Source organism: Pogoniulus pusillus, chromosome 9 (genome assembly GCF_015220805.1).
Source record: "Pogoniulus pusillus isolate bPogPus1 chromosome 9, bPogPus1.pri, whole genome shotgun sequence".
In the NCBI taxonomy this organism is placed as follows: domain Eukaryota; kingdom Metazoa; phylum Chordata; class Aves; order Piciformes; family Lybiidae; genus Pogoniulus; species Pogoniulus pusillus.
Window position 1 is genome coordinate 17,293,871 of NC_087272.1, and position 22,492 is coordinate 17,316,362.

General features: G+C 37.8%; 1 protein-coding gene across 2 annotated transcripts in view; it reads right to left on the bottom strand.

Annotated features, from left to right (window-relative positions):
• PDGFC (platelet derived growth factor C) overlaps nt 1–22,492 on the bottom strand; it is a 121,713-nt gene that overhangs the window by 21,143 nt on the left and 78,078 nt on the right. For both annotated transcript variants that reach the window (XM_064148707.1, XM_064148706.1), the window contains one exon: nt 14,290–14,470. In XM_064148707.1, coding sequence (XP_064004777.1) covers nt 14,290–14,470 — 181 coding nt within the window. The remainder of the gene's footprint in view (nt 1–14,289; nt 14,471–22,492) is intronic.

Here is a 22,492-nt window from a genome sequence, read left to right on the forward strand (position 1 = left end):
GAACACTCAAGGGACAGAGCAAAAAGAAAAAGAAAACGTGAGAAAAGATTGAATGACAGGAGTTTCTTTAATCTTGACAAGGCTGGGCTGACAGGAGATGCAGGAATAAAAATGTAAGTGAGCATCAGATGATCACATCTTCCCTAGTCCATCAAATCATAGGACAGATTTATGCTGTATATCAGAGGAAGATTTCATACTATGCCAAGCAGTGCAACAGATGATCACAGAAATCTCTGAAACCCTCATTACAAATACCTGGCAAGAACGAGCTTGCATTTCTTTGTTTGCATACATACCATCTATCTGGTAACCTTCTTGTTTCTATAAAAAATAAAACTAAAATACTGAATTCTAGAAGAAAAAGAATTCCAAATAGTTTTAAAACCTGTGCCATTAATTAGCTATGCCAACTCTTCATGTACGCATTATCAGACTGTAATAAACCTTTTTCTTGTGAATATTTCTCCATTTGTATATTTTAATCCTTTAGATTTATCAGTAACTGCACACCTGTATACTTAAATATATTAGTAAATTTTTTTTTATCATTTTGTTGCATGCTAATACACAAAGCCTTAACTTACAAGACAACACCAAAATACATGAAATGACTGCAATTCTGGACTCCAATTTAGCTGCTTACTCCTGAAGAAAAGCAGAGACTTGCAAGTATTTAATAAGTTAGTTCCATGACAGTGTCATCTATATTTTCTTTGAAGCATTTCTGCCATGCTCTGTTTTCAGTCTCTCTGGGCACTCTTTTAAAAGGTTTCTTTGAAAATGGTTTGAAAGTAGACTACTTCATTCTATTTCCACACATCAGTACAGACTAGGGGGCAAACTGCTGGTAAGCAGCTCCACAGAGAAAAACCTTGGGGCAAGTCATCCATGGGATGGCAATGAGCCCTTGTGGACAAGAGGGCCAGTGGTATCCTGTGGTGCATTAAGAAAAGTGTGTCCTGCAGGTCTAGGGAGGTTCTCCTCCCCTTCTCCTCTGCACTGCTGAGACCACACCTGTAATACTGTGTCCAGTTTCAGGTTCCCTGGAAGAGAGACAGGGATCTGCTGGACAGAGGATGACTGCAGGACTTGAACATCTCTCCTGTGAAGAAAGACCAAGAGAACTGGAGCTTTTTAGTTTTGAGAAGGCTGAAATGGGGTCTTACCGACACCTTTAAATATCTGAAGGGTGGGTGTCAAGATGAAAGTGCCAGTCTCTTTTCAGTGGTGCCCAGTGATAGGACAAGGAACAACAGGGAAAAGTTAGAGCACAGAAGGTTACATCTCAACACAAGGAGACACTTCTTTAGGGTGAGGGTGACAGAGCACTGGAACAGGCTGCCCAGATTAGCTGTGGAGTCTCCTTCTCTGGAGACTTTCAAGACCTGTCTGGATGCAGTCCTGTGCAACCTGCACAAGATTATATGGTCTTGCTCTGGCAGGAGGATTGGACTTGATCTCCTGAGGTCTCTTCCAGCCTCTAACATTCTGTAATGTAGAGCAAATCTCCTTCCCCAAAAAACTGCCAGCAAATCAACTGGATTCCACTAAACCTGAGAGAGCTTCAGTTACAGCATTATCATGGCCCACAGATGTGGTCAAATCATCTTTAACTAATCTGGTCAAATAGATCAAGTATTTTGAGACCGATCTCTCTCTTTGTGTGTGTGTGTGTGTATATATATGTGTATATATATATTTGGCCTTGCTAGCATAATTAACTGCAACAAAAAATATGAAAAAAACATACTGACTTATGTTTCCAGCCAAGCCATTGATCTTCCTTGTAATGTTTTAAACATGTCCACTCATGCATTGATTGTGGCCCCAGTCCTGCAACCAGAACTTCTCACATCACATCTCTACTTAAAGGGATCTCCCTCCATGTGCAGTCACGACCTCTCACATCACTTCTCTACTCTTGCTCACCCCACCCACCATGCTGTGTACATGCTACAAAGCTGTAGCACTCACCTACACAAGAAAGGAAGTGTCACACAGTAATGCTGCACAGATCTTAACAATTTACAATCTACTGTTCTGCCTTACTATTCCATTTGAAGAAGGTAAGGTGGTTTATTTTTTACCTCAAAAGCACAATTTTAAGCATTGCAAATCCTTCCACAGAGGCATTGCTCTTTCTGTTTCTCACATGTACCCTTTTTATGAAAGCTTTTTTAGCAACCATTTGAAAAGGAGCATTTATTGAAACATCATTTTCTGCTTGTATTTAAAGATAAAGTATTTTCTCCCTTAATCTCTTTATTTTCCTGTTCATTGATTTAGGGATGCTGGGTATTTCTGGTGATTTCATGTAGGATATATGGGCTAATTACAGAACACAGACAAGAGAAATGTAGTTTTCTAAGCTTTAATTAATAGGGTTGTTTTTTTTCAAAGGCTGCTATTCATTGCAATATAGGAAGTGGCTAGGTATGGGACTTATTACTAGATTAAAGAAAGAGATAAAGTGTGAGGCATTGGTTCCACCTGATTTTTAGCAGCCCATAAAAAAATATCATTTTCTTTGAAATGCAGACATTGTTTTCATTCTGTTGAACCCAACAGACATTATCTGCAGCAGCAGATAATGCAGCAGCAATCAGCTGCAGAAGAGGAGCTAAAAACAAAGGGGATGAGGTGTGGAAAAGAGAGGGAAGCAATTTGCAAGGGAAAAACTGGTCAAGCACACTCACTGAAGAGATCTGTGTGGTTTCATTTGGTGGGATTTTTCTTCTACCTGCCCAGAAATTATTATGAATTGTAAAAAAGTATTCTGAGAAAAAAGAATGTTTTGGAAAGCAACTAAAATAGTCTTTTTCTCCACTTCCCCCACAGAAAATTAATCAAATTTTTGAAGATAAATACTGATCATGATCTCAGAATGATAACATCAATACTGTGTTTAACCCAATTACCATCAAAGTTAAATTCTTCCAGGTAGTCTTTACTTCATTGTTGAATCTGGTCCATGGTGTGTAATTCTCTCAATTACAAAATTAGAGGAATAGGTAATAGGTGTGAAATGAGACCTCACTGGGTAGAAAATTATTCTCAGTGTAATAAATACATGTACGCTCTGGAGCACTCCAAATTCCTTCCTTCTCTCCCCACCCAGCCCCCCCACCCTGAAAGTTTGAATGGCAAGGAGAAGAAGGTGCGAAAGCTGCTTTCCCCAGCCCCATAGGCTTGGAGAACAGCAAAAGGTGCCTTTCCCCCCATGTGCACTGACCCGTGCGGAAGCCTACGCTGGGAATCGGGCTGGTGGTTGGCTGGGTTCCTCACACCCAGTATACGTGGCAAGTGGACACTTCGTCTAGAAAAGCACAAACAGAGCAAGGGGAAAAGGCGCGAGGTTCCTGCCTTAAAGAGTTCCCACCTTGACAGAACTCCCAACACGACAAGTTCCCACCTTGATAGAGTTCCTGCCTTGAAAGAGTTCCTGCTTTGGACCACCCCTGCTTTTGGATGTCTCCCACCTTTTTACATGGCTCTGAGTTTTACGTGGTCCCTGTCTTTGGATGGCCTCCCACCTTTGCACCATTCTGTGCCAATATGCAAGCTTGGCAAGTCCTGTGGTCCAATTGAGAGAGAGCTGCCGGCAGCACCCGGACCCAGCTATTCTTGGACCACACAGCATTCCAAACTAGGAAGACCCTAGCAGTTTGGCTTTCCCCTGCTGCTGCTGAGGCAGTGTCACTTCTATGAATCCCTGTCTTGTGGAAGCGGTGTTTTGAGACGCTTCTGAGTTTGGCAGCTTTTCCACCCGCCTTGGACTTCTGCCATGTGGATCCAGACTATAGGATACTGCTTGCAGGTCAGAAGGCTGCTTCTGCAGAGAAATCCAGCAAGGGATCATTGCCAAATACCTTCCTCACCTCCGTGAGTAAGGCCTGCTGTTCCCTTAATTCTCTGCTCAGCCTGATTGATAGTGGGGTAAAGCTATGTTTATAGCTTAGCCTTTTCCAGTTTCTGACTTCATAAAGCTCTAAATTTGCCCATAGCATCCTGTGAGGATTTTTCCTAATCGAATCTGTAAATAAACCTAAACTAATTTTGTATATACTTTGGGGGTGAGGTTTTCAGGAAAACAAAATAATTCCATTTTTATAATGCCTGACTCAGCCACATTAATATAACACCCTGACTCCATGGCAATACAGAGAAAGAATTCTTTGCCAATTAATTTATCAATACTTTTAAAAAATCTATTATCTATTTAAACTTGATGTTATCATTATCTTGACAATTTAGGCAATATTTTTCAGATTCCAACACCTATTATTTCCTGTTGAAATGACTTGTTTAAAGATCTGCCTATCATAATTCACACTATCTGTATGACAAAGAAGAATTAGAATCAAAACACCTGAAGATTTCAAAAGTCTATAAACATGAACATACAATGCCAGCTATTATTCCAATTTCAACAGTGTTTTTGACAATACATGAATGGAAAAAATGAACATAAAAATTTCATGGAATAATAAATCGAAGTTGATTGTTAGAATAACATTAAAATACAGTTATTCTCCTGATAAAACCCAGAGGAATGACATTTGTGAGCAGAGAGTTTGGCACTGTAATGATTGCCAGTTATCCTCCCTTAGGTAACCTGACTATTAGTTTCTTTTCTCCTCTAAGTCTCAATATGCAGAAAAAAAAAAGCAACTACAAAACCAAACAAACCCCACCCAAACCGGAAAGGCATCCTTTTTTTGCAGCAGGAAACAACACTGAAAGGTACAAATGCCTCACTGCAAGAAAGCCATGGTCTGTGTCAAACTGTTACTCAAGAGACTGTACATGACAGAGCAGGGCACAAAATATCCATACTGAAAGCTCACATGCTGTGCTCTGTGCAAGATGAGTTTCTTCCCAGTTCTCTTTGGGGATTCTTTAATTCTATGACTAGGAGATTACTTTTTGTAAGTATTTAATTAATGAGAGGACAGTGGGGAGCCTTTCATAAGCATATCCTCATGTTTTATTGGGAAATCTGATTTAAAGAAAGATTAAGAATGAAAAGTGAAGTTTTGGGTATTACCCAGGAAATTTTGGCCAGCTACCTATAAATTATCCACTGGCATTTTTGTATAGAAGTTCCTTGTAAATTATATCTCTGTGTATACCTTATTTAATGATGTTCCTTGGGCTTGTGTAAGTAATTTAAAAATGATCATTCACTTTTTTCTTTTTAAAGAGCCTGCAGAGAAAAAGTTGCTTCTGCTCACACTTTGGCAACTTTTAATTTACTGATCTTGCAAATTCCCCCAATATTTGTAAGCAATTTCAGGTACTGCAATATCAAACCTGTCATGGAAACACTATGATTTTATTTTTTCTCTTTAACAGCGCAGCAAGTGTCTGCTCCCATTTAGAGAAGCACCTTCCCAAAGTAGTTTTAGGAAATACTAGATGTAGTAGAAAGATAGACATCATTCACTGAAAAGGAGACAATAAATGACAAATCTAAAGGGTGCCTACTTAAAACAATGGACAGCAACCACAGTCTTGGAAAACAACTGCAACAGTCCCCGTCAGCATACTATCTGAACACAAATCTGCAAATCCCCTTCAGTACTTGCTAGCCCTGTTACATACAAATGTTATATACTAATTTCTCTTCTTCAGTTTTAGCCTTAAAGATATCATCAATGATTCCTAAACTATAGATACATGCCAGTAGTTTGCAAAAGTAACTGTTGATATTGCTTAGCTCTTCTTCTGTCATGGTATTACCTCAAAGGTGTTCTTAGGCTTTGAATTAAGCAGCAATATAATGTTGCCGTACAGTACATAACCAGAAGAGTTTGGCTTACTATGTCAGAGCAGAAGGCTGCTGTGGAGTTGACAGTTGCCCAAAGACCTGCACTTCCCCTTCATCTCTTTACAGGGAGGTTTTTATAAAGTTCAGGTTCACCTGACTCGCATTCGCAAGACAATCGGCATTCAATCCACTTGTCAATGTGACATCAAAGATATGCAGGTTTGTTCCTTAGGTTCTAATACTTTTAGATAAGCTCTGTTAGCAAAGTAGCAACTTCATCCCAAATTTTATATTGTCTTTCCTACATATAAATATTCAGCTGTAAAAGTAACTCAATTTTTTATTCTTAATGGTGACTGGGAACATGAAAAAAAAAAATCCCTTGACAATCTTTCATTTGTCTTTGTACTGTTGGCTTGACCACCTAGCCTTGATTTTTAGTGAAAATCTGGGATGAAACCTGAAGTGTTTTATACCAGTTTCAAAACATTCTTATGAAATTAATTTACACTGCATCAAATGACATACTGCCTTTTTAGGCACCTATATGCAAGATTTTTTTCTACATGAAAGGTGCGTATGGCTTTCTTAAGCAGAAAAAAATAAACAAGGTATTTAAAGTTACTTATATTGATAGAGTGCAATGACAAGAGGACATCAAGGACAGCATTTACTTTGACTAGAAGACAAGAATTCTAAGCCAAGTAGGCATTACACTGGTGACTCAATAACAGGAAGTGTTTTATTATTAACGTTTGATTATTCAGAGGACCTCACTTCAAAAAACTGGAAGACAAGTAAGCACACACAAGTCAGAAAAGCTCAGAAGATCAGAGTGATTTTCAGAAGATAAGCAAGGTCAACCCTATTAACACCTTACATATTAAAAACCTACACATATGGGGGCTAACCATCCTGACAGTTAGCAAGTTACAAGTGATTTGGCATTTGGCCCTTGCCCCCAGGAAATACAGATGACGACCAAGGGATAATTTTGCTTAGCTCAGTTATCTTATTGTCCTTTGGCTGCCTATCCAGTTTAGACTTTTCAGCCAGCAGAGAAGTTTAGGGTCAGCTGCACTATTTGTCTGCAAAACAACTGTAGACATTTTGAAGTATCAAAACCAGTCATCTTTTCACATTTACATGCAGGTGAAAGAAAAGTACTGAAAATAAAACATTGAAAATTCCAATTGAAGAAATTGTATTTACTGTGCCAACTATTCATGAAACCATAAGAATTTGGATTTCTATCAAAATTACCTTAGCACAGCATCTTTCTTGTTAAAGATGGTCATGCTCTTTGAAGAATATTTGTCATGCTGTTAGAACATCTAGAATAAGGGATGTCTAGTGAGAAACTCTCAAGTTAACTGTGTGCTACCAAAAGACACCAGGGCTACAGACTGCATAATAAAGTGTGAGACTGATTTATTCACACCACTACACTGAAATTCTCCATACCACCTAACAAGTTTACTCAGATGAGACCTAAGAACTGTTGTATGTGGTGTCAGGGTGCAATTATTACGGAGCTCTCCAATGGAATACTTATGCATTGAAAGGGAAGAGCTGTTAAGAACCACCAACATCATGATGTCTGTAGGATTGCATGCAAAATTTCTTCCAAAGGCTGTGCCATTTCCTTTCACACCTCCACTTCTCAAGTGCTTTTGAACCTGATCTTCCATGTACTAAATCACTCCCTTCAATTTAAAGCCTAGCATTTTATTTCTCCTCATGAATGAGCCTTATTACTTCTCTTCCTGTGATTTACTGCCTAACTCAAAAGCAAGAGTGAAATTAATACTCAGGAAGCCTGAGCATTCCTCCTCTGAAATGTCTTTTGCCAAACAAATTGCCCTCCATTTTCACATGCAAGAGTTTGTTTATTTACTTTTCTTTTTTAAAACAATTACAATTCTTCAACAACATACACCAAGTATCAGGGTGAATATCAAAGCAACCTTGCTGATCTCCTCCATCATCCCAGCCAGAGATAATTGAAAGAACAGATGCAACAGGATTTGATTATCTAGATTTTCCCATTAAAAAAAAACAAACACCAAAAAACACCAAAATACCCAACAGAAACAACAAAACCTTTTCAACAAAACCCCTGGTGTCTTCAGTCATAAATTTCATCATCATCAAAAAAGTTTCGAGCATTTATGAGAAACTAACGAATGACAGCTCATAATCCCCATCTGTAACACCAGAAGCCAAGTACTGCAAATACAAGGCAGGTGCAAACTTCAGTATTCCCATAGTGCTTATTATATACCCCTTTTTAGGAATAAAAGGATCTATCTTAACACCACCACCAATACCACACATTAATCTTTCCACAGGTAAACTCTTGCCCTGAGGCTACCATGGAGTTTTATTACTCTGACAAAAATTTCCATCCTGTATTTATAGAGATGCTTCCATCAGTCTGAGGAGCTAGACTGGGCAGTCATCCACAAAAGTTGCTCCACAGATGATTTGACCTCAAATATCTAGGGCTGAACCTATCACTCCATTTTTTCCATGAAATTCTGCTCTTCCTTAGAACCTTCGAGATGTCAATTAAAAAAAAAAAAAAAAAAAAAAGCACTTGCACTGAGTAACTTCTCTGTCCCAAATTCTTTCCTTTCATTCTTGCTTTCATCATTTCCTACCAGAATTACAGTAAGAAAAGTTATCGCAGTAGATACCACTTCAAGTAGTTAGAATTGTTTTGTTGGGGTGACCCTATGGATAGGACAGTGGCATTACTAATATATTCATGCTAGATAGCTGCATAGGGACACAGTATGAATGCAGCTAAGAGTACAACTGAAAATATGGTGCTGCCTGAGACCTGGTATTAAAGGTACATTTGCTTACCTTTTTTTCCCACTAGCAAGCATGTCAGACACAAGTCTCAATATTTGAATGCACAAAAAAAATCTAGGACTGTGCCAGTTACACAGGGGATTACTTTGAGACTGGGACAGAAGCACTTTGCTTTGGAATTTGCAGAGAAGCCATCAACATGCTTTCCCAAAAAGCTGTCAATAACGTGTTGATCCTGGAAACTGGAAATGGGATAGCCAACTAGATAATTACATAACACTTAAAATGTTGTAAATTAAAATAGTAAAAAAACAAACCCAAACCAATAAAGCCAGTGGAGCTAAAGGGATCCAGGAGAAGAAGATGGTGTTGGGGTTTTTTTGGTTTGGGTTTTGCAGCTGGGTGGGTGGCTTTGGCTCTTTTTAACTGAATATATTTAGTGAACAGTAACTTATAGTAAAGTATTAAATAATGAAAAAACCCCACACAAATAACTGAGACACCATACTTTGTAGAAAATACATGATAAGAAGATTGAACAAATAACTTTGAGCCACGACTATAGAACATTGTTTAAAAATAAAGGAACATTTGGACAATGTTGTGGAATATTTATGTTGAGGTAGCATTCAACAGCTTCAGTCACATAAGATCAGTGAGTTTACAGTTTAGGAGTGGCACCTGCATATACAGACACGGTCCTTTAAGTACAAGAATTATTTGAAGTTCCTTTTCTATGAGGTGCCTACATAGTCTGATTTTAGCAGTGTCTTGTGAAACCATGAAGTTGACCTGGGTTCAAGGGGTGCATGGACAGCTATTTGCAAGGAAGATCTGTTACAGCTTACTAAATGGACAAAGCACACAGGCTCATGGAATTCCCCTCTTCTACAGAAAATAGCTACTGAGTGACGGAGTACAGGAAGGGTGAAGAATCACATCTGTTTGACACCCTCCAATGCTCCCTACTATCCATTTCTGACCACTACGGTTGCAGGATCCTAGGCTAGAAAAAATTTGGGAAGCTAGGAAGGCAATTGGAGGGCTTAGAAACTTGCCATTACTGTTAACTCTGACAAATAATAAATTTCCCAAATTCCCATGCCAGTATGCATAATACAATTTACATGCTTTAATGTATTACTGCTAACTGAACAGCTTGATCTGATCTTCATTCACTTGCAAAGAACTGTTTATAACAGTAATGAATAACATATCTAGGCTAATATACTTAATTGCTGCAAAGAGGCAGTATTATTCTTTTGCTAATTTCTTCTATAATTTCTCTGGTTAGACCTAAACCATTCCCTCTTGAATGACCTCAATAAAAAAAACCAAACAAAACGAACTATAACAACAAAAAAACCCAATCCAAACCTCAAAAACTCTTGAAAAAAGGTTTATCAGCTGGCAGAATGCTATCTCATTGAACAAAAGACTCAAAATCAAAATGTCCTCCAAACTCTGCTGTTAAAATGCAACGAAAGACATTTGCTTGGGTTTAGATCTTTAGTCTTGATATATAATTGTGTTTCACTATAAGATACACTCTCATAACAAGAACTTCAAGAATATACTTAGGAGTACATAACACAATTGTTTAAATTTGTTTTAATTAGTGATGTGTTCCCTTGTTTTTAGCAAGTGTAAACATTATGTCAAGTTGAATGAAAAAAAGAGTATCAAAGGCAACTGCCAAGGTAACGCCCAAGGCTGGTAATTCACCACAGTTTACCTTCCCCTTGTACCCTGTAGTGTCTTCCTCTCATCATTAATGCAGATTAGATTTTCCACATTACTATCTCTCCTGGCTTAGCCAGTTTGGATGAAAAAAAGAAATGGCTACTAAATAGTCCTAAAAAGATTATCTGCACAATATCAAATTTAATCTTTGTTACTCTTTATAGTAAGAGGACTATTAACAGAATCTCTGTATCAAAAGAGGGAAAAAAACCAAATCTCCTAGATTGAAATCCAGGTGGCCATACAGGTAGTGCACCAAAAGCACGTAACACCTGTCAAGTCACTCTGAAACCAAGCCAGTCTTTAAGCAGATTCTTGGATTTTCCTCTTCATCTGCACTTGCATAGTTAAGTCTGTTCTTTGCAAAAGTCTTTGGCATGATCTTTGATGACAAATTACATGCTACCATATGCCAAAAAAAGAAGGGGAATAGAGTCACCATCAGCTTCAACTTTAACTGCTTTGTTCTGAGCGCCTTGAATAATTAATAACTACTTTGGCAATCAGTCATGCATTCCTTAATGGCACCTCAGGCATCAAGTATCCTATTCATCTACTCCCCCAAGCAACAATGGACTTTATTACATGAAGTTTTCTCCACCAAACTTATAACTGACACAATTTAAACTAAAGAAGTCACTAGAAAGACTGAAGTCCAAACATATCTGAATTTATAACATTTCCCTCAATTACATGTGGCTAGTATATGAATATCAGCTGTAAATGGAGGCAAGTGATAAAGGAAATCAAATATTAATTAGGTTTTGCAATAAAGTTCTAAGAGAGAGTAGGTGCTAAAGTGCTGCCAGAAACATGACTTTTAATAAATGCATAGCTGAGCAGTCAAAACGCAGAACAATCACTAAGAACCTTTAGTGAATAAAGCAGCTCAGCAGTAAGCACAAAGTGACAAGACAGAGCATGAAAAGAGTGACTAAAAATAACAGCTGTGCAGAAAGGAGGATACTAACTTTGAAATAACACAAAATTCTTAGTAAGAGTAAGCCTTTTCAATGCTTCCTTCCACTTTATGGTACTCCAGACAAAATTAACTCACAACTATGGAACAGAGAGAAGGAAAGTGAAGATAGAAGTACACAGGGTACCCAATTTAAAATGAAAGAAATTCAAACTACTAAACTGCAAGTAGCTAGAACCTGAAGAAAACTTTAGTTTTCCTTGGATAGCATTCTGCTTGTATACAGTACATGCATTGCTTTTCTGCAATGCCTTACAACCCCATCATTGACCTTCCTAGAAAATTACATTGCATCTATTAACACTGGAACTGCTGCAAGTCCTTTTGAGTGACTACATCTTAGAACTAATCAGATCCATAGCCTTTCTTCTCATACTTGTCATGTGAAAAGTCCGTTTGAAATATAATACACAAGGTTAAAAAAAAGACACCAAAAAATCCCAATAAATTACAGCACATTTAAACAAAGTCATTTTTCTTGCTCTTTAAAAGACCTGAAAATGTGTCCGGTGCCCCTCTCTGTGTGTGGCCTTCAAATACAGAAACAAGCTTGCACTGTTTTATTTCAGTTTTGCTTCATTTCTTCCCAAACAATCTCTCATTGCTAGTCTACAAGGCATCTACCCACCCCCACTCCTGTCAAAAAAAAAATGAGGAGAAAAAATAAAGTATTTAACTGTTTAGGACCAGCTCATTCAAGTGGATCAGTTACAAGAAATACTTAAAATTTGCACTCATTCCTACAGCTGGCAGGAATGTGGGAGGAGCAGGGGCTGCATATTTTAATTTTCCTTGCAGTGATGAATGAGATGACAGTTCAGTTTTAAAGAAAAATGTCATTTTTGCCAGCAGTTTTCGATTGCTTTAGGTACAAAAAGCCATTTCAATCCTGACATTCTGTAACAGATTTCACTTACAACCTGAAGTCTGAAATGTGAAATTGTATTTTGCATTGCTTAAGACACACTTTTTAAAGAAAAAGCTGATGACTCTTTCTTTAAAAGAGAGATGTCAATTCACTCTCACAAGCTGATAAACACTTTTCATACTCCACATTTTGTGGCAAGTTCTGAATTCCTCTGACATGAAGGCATCTGCTCTTGCCTGTCATGTATGTGAGAGAGAGCACTCTTAGTTGCTAAAACAGTTTGCATGCACATTTCTTATGCTGTAAGAGCTTTGTTAACAGAGAAAAGTAGGGAACTAAAAAGGCGTTCTATGATCTCAGTCAGTTTTGTCTACTAAGTGATGCAAATATTTTGAAGATTCAATTAATTGTTCTTCAAGTATTGATAGTTTAAATGTCATAACCAGTTATCCCCATCGAATGTGAAGGAATAAACTCAGTTCATCTGCACAGCATGGCATAAAGACCATTATACAGGCACTCTGGTATTTTCAGATGGCCTTCTCTCATCTACTCCACAGAAATTGGATCAGACAGAAATTGGATACCTGTGTAGTAGACAGGATGTAACAAAAGAGCTGCAACAACAAAATCTGGCATTCACCCACAAACTTATCTATTTGTGGATCCTTCCACCATTTTCTAAAGGTAAACATACTAATTACAGTCTGCCCTCAGGTGCACACAAGTTTAAACCTTAACATGTTTCAAACTGGTTTGGAGACTGATTGACATTTGATTTAATTTCAAATGTCGTGATTATCGAGTCAGACTATTCTCCTAACAAAAGGGTCTGACTCACAGTAGAATCATATATGCAGATCAAACATTCAATCACTTTAGGAATACTTCTTAGTTAGGCTTAAATATTTAAAAATACTTACAAGAAAACAACAGAAAATAACATACATACGTGTATATATATATGTAGATACATATTCATGCACATACTACTACACCACTGACATCATCATGATCAGTGATGAATGTATTACACAGATGATTATGTATTGTTGAAAAGATACATGGAACTCTCCTTTGCTGCTTCTCACCAACAAAAGTTTTGCAAATGGGGAGAACTGGCAAAAATGGCAAAAGCAGTAAGCCAAGCCAAAGGCATTGTGTGAAACACATGTCAGTGGGGTTACAGCACGGATGTGTTTGATTGCTACGTTATTAAGCTTGCAGATATTTTCCACCAAACAGAATACCACAGACCACAAGAGTACTCAGGAGACTCACAGAGTGAATTATGAGGAATTTAAGAAAAATACTGCTTACTCTCTTGAAGTATGGAAGACCTATTCCACAAGAAGTCAACCTCTGTTCTGCTCCATTCTAATGTTTCAGAATATTACCTCATAATGTTCACAAAGCCCTATGAACATTGTTTTGCTATCACAGACCCATCATTTGGTGAGAAAAGGTAACAGAAACATGTTGATGGTGAAAATAGTCATACTGTAGACAATTACTCTCTTTTAATACTTGAAATTCCCAAGCATTAAGCAACTTTCAAGAAAAAGTATGATGTTTCCTGAGAAAATGCAGTGGAAAATGAGTATTATGCATTGTCTCCTTTGTCGCTAGAATGAAGGAATCCAGAAGCACAAGAACTTTTCTGGTTTCGAACTAGGTATAACATTTTTTTCCATGTATGTCTAATAGCAGTTGACTAACACAAACATTAATTTCTGCAATTTTCTTTGTAACTTCCCAATACTCTTTCAATGTCACACAGCTGATTCTTAGGCTGATTTTATTACTTCTCAAAGCTTTCATTTTATTTTTTCTGCCGAACTGTACTAGGAATGCAAATATCTTATTAAGTTTCCACGCAAAGAACCAGGCCTACAACTTCCCAATTCAAAGTCATCCAAGAAGAACCACAAGAACACTGAGTTAGTTAAAAAACAGAAATAAAATGTACAATTCTGGAAGACAGATTGCCTGTTATCATCAGGAAATAAACAGTAATTATTTTTAAGCTGTTAAAAGATTATTTTGAGCTACCACTTCAAAGATTTTGCTCTCCTGAAACGTTCCCATCCGAAGTATATTACTTACTGGCATAAGAAGTGTATAATGGATGCAGAATCCAGGTTCAGAAGGAAAATATTCATCAGACACAAATCTTATTCTGATCTGGTTGCCCTTGGAGATTTGTCTGCTTGGCACACTACTGGAACCACACCAGCGCCCTAAAACAGTGCCATCACTAGGCTCTTCAACTTCTACAAAGTCATACCTGAACAGAAAAGAAAACCAAATATTTATTGATAAAATTTCTATAAACTTTCTTCTTTCATAAATAAACTGACTCTACAGTTTGCATTATTTTTTTGGCTTTTAGTGCTAAAAGTATGGTACCAAAACCAGCTATCTCAAACTTAGCTTTCAAGTTGCTACTAGCTTAAATGCATAGTTAAATCATGCAGTAAGGTTAAAACATAAAAGCAGAGTTAGCATTTTGAAAAGACTTATGAGTATGGTTTTATTTGCTTCTTTTATGGTGAGCAATTACAGCACAAGGAATTGGGCAGAAAAATGTCAGAGAAAAAAGAGTGAAATCACCTAAGTGTGGCACACTGATTCATGCTGCGGTATGGCCAGCAGTGCACTGCATGTCACCAGTGAAAGTTCAAGGTCTCTTGTAATATCAGTGATGACTAAGCTCCTGAAGGTTGAGGTGGCTTAGGGAAACCTGGAAGCACATTTTGAGTACATTCCAGTGAGAGATTTGTTGAGTAAAGACCCAGATATACTGTTATGTCAGAAAGAATCTGATATTTTGGCATTATTGGACAAGAGAGATATGGCATGGGGGCTTTGAGGGAATGAAACACATTATTTAGTTTCACTGGTATGTAATGTGAGGTCTGGAGATCTCTGAACAACTTCAAATAGATTCATGAATGGTTAATTAAGAAACATCAGTCAATTGTCATCAATAAGCTTCATTTCAATATGCCACACAAAGGTCCTCACTTTCCCTGGGAATGTTTAGGGGGTTCCCAACTCATAAAAACATTGAAAGCCACTGCTCTGGACGTTAGATCTGGTTTCAGCGCTTTAACCTGTTTCATGTCAGTTCCCCAGCTGCCCACTGACAGAATAAACACTAAGCTGATTTCAGTTGGATTTCTCCCACTGAAGCACAAAACCTTCTGAGCCCCAGTGGCAGCCTGGCCTGGGTGTTCGGGAAGGTGAAAGCGTGTTGTGTAAGCACAGTAAGCACTGGAAGTTCACAGCTGTAGCTTCCCAAGTCATCATTCTACTTTTAAACCACAAGCAAAACGCACTTCTGAGGAAGTTTCAAGGTTTCTGATGTTTTTATGTTCTCTTACATGCACAGTCATATACTAAATACATCTCATGTAAGTCTAAATGGGTAAACTGGCACTGAGTCCTTTTAAAGGGTACAAACAGTTCCTCCTCTCTTGATAGAAAATACTCCTATTTTAAAACCACATACACACTCCACCAAATACGCCTAGCAATACTTCATGTGCAAAATATTACCTTGTAAACATTTTCTACTAAAGCTTTTTCTGGATTTTTTTTTCAGTAAAGCTAATCTTTATAATGATTCCCAGTTCCCTAGTTCGACAGCAGGCAATAAATTCTTGTGTTGCCCGTTTGTGCAAGACTGACTTGCACATTTATTATCTGCATTTAGAGAACCAGTATTTTTGCCCACTTAATTAAAAATGAATGCAATGAATATAGTCGTTAACTATGTTCAAAGTCCATTACTGCCAAATATCTCGGTTTTAAATCTTTGTTAAACTTCTGATACTAACTGCTTTATCACCATCATTTTCTCACCCCAAATATTGTTCTTATTTTTACTTTATGATCATGTATATAACTTATTACAAAGGAAATATAATTTTACTAAGCCATCAGGGCTCAACACATTGATCAAATGCACTTCCAGCATTGGTTTATTTTATTTTTTTAGAGATCAGGTCATGATCTTAGTTAAGAATATGAAACTATTATCTACTTTCCTGATTTGTAAGGAGTGAAGAAGTTAATCATTACATTCATTGACAGGCTTAAGATGTCATGGAGGTCAGATACAGCACAGGCATTTAGTGCCTCTACAAATCCTGCAGGGCAATTTCTATTGTATCCTTTGGTCTCCTGACACCTTTGAAGTAAAGAAGAACCTCAAATTCTACAGTTTAAATTCTAGACCATTAACATAAATGATAATGATTTCCAATACAGGCACTTTGCTACTGCAAAGATTTGGACTGGATGCCAGAAAAAAAACTCACCATTCAAACTATTAGACATTGGAATAAATTCCCAAGGGTGGTGGTAGATTCCCCTACACTACAGAGTTTCAAGGCCCACAATGAAACAGTGCTGGGTCCAGCTTGACACAGGTGCTATTTTCCCTGAAAGGTTGGACTAGATGATCTTTGAGGTCCCTTCCAACCTGGTCGTCTACGAGTCTATCAATCTATGAATCCATTAGATTAAAAGCTAAAATACAGGGAAATAGCTGTTGTGAAATAAAATAAAACTCAGCTTTCTGACACACATGGCAGATCTGGATAACACTGTTCGATGGGGTGTTTCTTCTATATTTATTCCTGTTCTCCTAGATCTTTGTATGTGGTATTTGTAAACAATCTGTCATTTGTAATCAAATAATCTTCCTGTCCGTTACTAATGTTACAAAGACAAAACCACAATCCTCTGATAAGGACTAAAGAAATGCTCTGGTACTGCATCTATGTTCAATACATTATTCAAATGTTACTAAGTAAAATTTATGACAAAGAGGTAGCCCAATCTCCTGCCTTGGGATTAAGGATGCCAGTCTCAAGTTGTGCTGGGGGAAGTACAGGCTGGATGTTAGGAGGAAGTTCTTCCCAGAGAGAGTGATTGGCATTGGAATGGGCTGCCCAGGGAGGTGGTGGAGTCACCGTCACTGGAGGTGCTGAAGAAAAGACTGGATGAGGCACTTAGTGCCATGGTCTAGCTGATTGGATAGGGCTGGGTGATAGGTTGGACCGGATGATCTTGGAGGTCTCTTCCAGCCTGGTTGACTCTATGATTCTATGATACCTGCAATGCCTTCCATTACACCTGTTGTTGAATTCCTATTCCATATGGCCTTTGTGCCTGAGACTGGATCGAATTAGTAACCTTAACAAAGACAATTTATTGGAAAATGGCAAGGAAGCAATGTAAATCTTTCTAACCAGAAAATATATTTTCCAAGAGAACAGGTCTTCCTCTCCTTTCTGTGTTTTCTCTGTGGTTTACACTGTCATTTGCTAAACACAGTCTGACAGATTGCTTACCTTGGCTTACAGTTTTGTGACCCTTTTGTGGCTTCTCTCTGTCTTCAGAATTCCACAAATGTATCAATGAATGAAAGAAGCAGAAATTCATAGGGAAAAGCACTTTGTAGTATCAGTGACTTTGGGCCTTTCCATTGATATGTGGTCAATAAAAATATGGTACATCCACTAAAGCAGGCTGCAAAAGGTAAAGTACTTTTCCTTCTCCCTTTGATGAGAACCTATCTTTTTGAATAACAAAATAGGAAGTTGGTAACAATCCCTGTATTTTTTTTTGGACAGCATCCTGGTTTAAAGTACCTGAAATTTCAAGATCTTCCTGGTGTACTATACTTCGGTATAGCACACCAAAATACCTACCCCAGGTACAGAACAAAAGTATTCCAGGTCCATTAGCAACTCACCAAACTGTTATTGAATAGAAGTTAGATGGTTTGTATTCAGATAGCTTCCATTATGGAAACACTGGAAATTACTAAAAAATGTCACCATGGAAAAAAACTTTTGTCAGCAAAATTTTAACACCATCATCATTCTAAAGAAAATTTCTCTCTTCTACCTCCAATTGAAATAACTTTATTTTTAGTGAATGAAGTATATCAATCTTGAAATTTTTGGTTTCCATAATTTGATTTAATGGCATATTTGCATAGCTAAAACTGGAAGGATACTGGCGACACTTTACATAGTCTTTACCACTTAGCTCACTTTTAAATCACATCTGTAAGTAATCATTCTGCTCTTTGTGAAATAAACACTATCTTTAAATATAGAGGAAAGAAAGGCCAAACGTTTAGCTTAAAGAATTTTTTTTTTCAAAGCTTGTCAGCCTCCCTTGCAATAGAGTCAGGAGGCATTTTCCAATAAATCCAGCTCTCCAGTAATGCTCCAGTGGGCAGATTCACATTTATCTGAGTGGAAAAGTGAGCACTGGAGCACAACCAAGGCACTTCAGTCCACAGTATCTAATGGCAGATCCAATCTGTTTAACCAGCCTTGTTATTCTCCACAGGTCAACATGCTAGGCAGTCTCCAGCAAAACTACATGACAGGACAAGGGGAAGGCAAAGCTTCTGACAAGAGGCAGAGAGAAAATGAACCAATGTCAAGAAGGAAGAAGGCAGAAGGGAGACAGTGGCATGCTAGATTAGAGAAATAAGTGGGTTTCAGGCAGCTCCACAGATGCAGCAACATATTTGCCAAAAGAAGAGCCTACTGCATCATTCATTCAATAGGTGGAGAACTTCTTTCTTTTCTATGAATACTGCCCTTCTCATTGAGACTACATCAAGTTTTCCTCCAAGATCCAGACATGAAGACCAAAGGCACATCACCTGAGATGGAAGTCATTACTACCAATTTAATTTCTGTGTAATTTTGAAACTGCAGGCAATTGTGCAATACTTTTCAATTAATGTAAGAGGAAATCTCACTTCTGGGTTTTTTTTTTCCCCCTTCCACTAAGGCCAGGTATTACAACCACCTACCACCCAAGTTTGCAAGCTTCATAATGGCTACTTAATGAATTCCTTTGTCTTTCATCTGCACTAACTTACATCCTACTGTTTTATATTTGTATGGTCAGACTGGGAAAGACTGGCCCATTCAGTACAGTCCCTCATTGAGCTCAGTAGATACAAGGTTCATTACAAACCACTAGCAGTGCACACCAGGAACATTTAGCTGTTAATCAAGCAACTTGCCAGCCAGGTAGCAGATTATTTGCTATATGTTCTAGAAGAACAGAAGGGAGAGGGCACCTTGGCTGAAATGGTGACCCTGTGCGCAGCAACAGCAAATACCCCACAAGGGGTAAATGTTTAGACAGCGCTATCAGAATTATTTGACTCAGGCTGCTTTGAGTCACAGTGAAGTCAGGATATTGGAGCAATGCTGGTTTTTGAAAACTGACTGATATAAAATTTTCACTATTTAAAATATTGCCTCTGGATTTTGCCTTTCCAATAGGCATTTCTGCAGAAAGTTACCCAGAGCCATCTGCTTCCTGGGACTCAGAGCATGGGTAATTTTACCCTAACATTCCTCTCCTTCAGGAGGACTTGGCATTGCCTTCTATTACAAGAGAGAACTCCTCTGGATATCATTACAGACTATCCACAATTAAAAAAGAGTTACATTCTAAGGTTTATACCATGCTTGATGTATCAGTATACAGGGAAAATATGATGGAACAGTAAAGATCTGACATCAAATAAATTTCCATGGCAGTACCTATGATCCTACACACACTGTGTTTTAACAGTCACTGGAAAGAAACTGCATACCCAGATATAATCCAAATAAATAACTGATGAGGTCAGGTTTTGTACTCAGAAAATGATGTTTAATTATATACAAACATCATTTCCAGCAACAGAAAATGAGCATAAAATCTCCAAGTATCCTTCTATGTCTACATTTTCCATGAAATAAAGATACTCAAGGTATAAACAGAACATTTCTAACTGCCATTCACCAAATAGAGATTGTAGTTTCTGTGCCAACCTACTTTAAATACATGTATTTTAGAATATGCAGTACTGTACATTAGCAATTGCCTTATGGAAACACAGATTCATTCACAAATGTTACATGGTTGCCATGGTTCTCCCTACTTAATCTTTCCCCACGCTGATTAGTAGCAGCCTGAGGCTATTCTAACACAACTACACAATCCTCTTTATTCTTACCTTATTATTGCATTTCTACCTCATTATTGTGTGTACATGGAAAAAAAAATCTTGTGTTTCAATTTCCTTTCCCTTCATTCACTGTAAACAACTTTGATCACAAATACACAACTGCAAGTGAAAGGGAAACCCAAGCCAGAGTTCAAACCCCCAAATACTACTCTACAAACACTTGAAAACTTTTCATGAAAAGAAAAGGATGTACTGGTTGTGCAGTGTAGAAATTAACTGTTGAATTACTGCTCTACAGTCTACCATTTCCTGTGGATCTGCATCACATGCAGCTGAAACGTAGATGTTTTGTATAGTAGCTTTTCTCACATGGTGAACCAGAGTCAAAGCAATGCATGTAAAAATAAGAAAGATAAACACATTTCTTCACTCTTGTCCCCCAAACTCTTCTTTGTATCAAAGTTTACTTTGCTTGCCAAACTGAGCATTGCTGAAAACATATCTTTTGTCTGACTACTATAAAATCAGCACAGACATCTAGGAAATAAATCATCACCGCTGGCATTGAGGCACATTGATAAACACTAAGCATCTCCACCTTAAGCACATGAATATCCTGTAGTTCAAAGTAACTTGTGCCTTGTGGGGACAGAAGGACACTAACTTTACCAGAGGAACTGTAAATCAGGTACACTGATAAACTTACTTCAGGCTTTAAAGCAAAACAATTCTGATAACTGTGTAATCATTTAAGCATCTATTAAACTGCTAATAGGAATAAAACTTGTAAATAAATGTTTTCAGTAATATTGCAACCACAGAACTCAGTCCCAGCCTGTAGCCTCTGCTATGAACTAATTTACACTGGTGTAACTTCTCTTGATACATTATTCCAAGCACTTGAGTAAGAATCTTATAGAAAGAAACACTATAATCCTGCAGATCAAAAGCAGAGGTAAGAATGGAAGAAGATGGTTTCCCCAAGTCCTGCCTTAGCAAATTTTCCCCAGTACTTCTCTGTAAAGTCTGGCATATTTTCCCTTGGGAATTACAGTGATCATAACATATCATATTTTCCTACTGTACAGATCAGTATCTTTCTACAAAACTAAAAATACCAGTGGAGTTTGGAGTTTACATCAACAGCCAAGGTTGTAAAGTATTCTTTCTAGTCCACTACAGAATTTCTTCGTCTGCTCACATTGTTCACAGTGGTCTATGTATCTGTTCCTGTTCCTGGTGAATCCATAATCATGTTTCTACAACCTGCATTTTAAATATTTATTCTAGTATCCCATATGGTATCTTTTTATTTATGCATACTCCTTATATCCTGGAATGCAGCGATGGCTCCAGCCAACTACATGAAAACTACTGGCTGACCAATTTCCTAACAACATTCAAATGCATATTTTGGCCAAAAAAACCCCAAACAAATTCCTAAGGGGAATTTCTGGCACATGAAGATCCACCTAGGGCAGTGCAGGCAGCATCCCTTCCTCTCAAACACCCTCTGATGATGTGGTAGCATTATGCACATGGTAGTTTTGTCACTTCCTCTTCCCTCATTCCTGCCTGCCTCAGTGGAAACTGAGACTCTATAATTATTTAAATAAAACCACCTTTATTTATTTAGTCCAGTGATAAATAACTTATAGTCTTTTGGCCACTGCACTACCACACAGGATTTACCAGCCCAAGGCAGATCATTTGTCATGAATTTCAATACCCTGCTTCAGGACAGGCCAGAAATTGCTACTTGAACAGAAAGTGAAAATCCCTACAATGTAACTGAGCTGCTGCATAACGCCACATGAGGCAGAAAACATGTGTTCCCAACCTTAGCAGGAGATCAATTTCCACTTTGACAGTGTAAAGAGCTTCCTCTCACTTCAGTTTACCTAGTTACAAGCTAATGGTCATAAAATTATGGAAACCTATTTTTAATCCAGCCACAGCATATGAATCAAAGGCCAGTCTCAGGCGACAGTTTGTAATAATGGCTGCTGGTTTTACTGGTCTCTCTCTTTCTCATGTTAGTGCCAGAAAATGAAAAGATGTATTTATTTTACCTTATAAAACCCCTAGGACACTCCCACATGACCATCTAACCTTTTTTGCTATAAGTAATCTTCCTTTTTACAGTTTCTCATGCACACACAACTCCTCAGATATCCTGATAATCAGATGCAAATGGATCAATATTAATTGCATGACATTTCACTTCTATTTTATCCTGATGCAGCACCATCAAGTGCAAGACAGGACTGTTACTGATTTGTTTTACTGATAACGTTTGCTGGT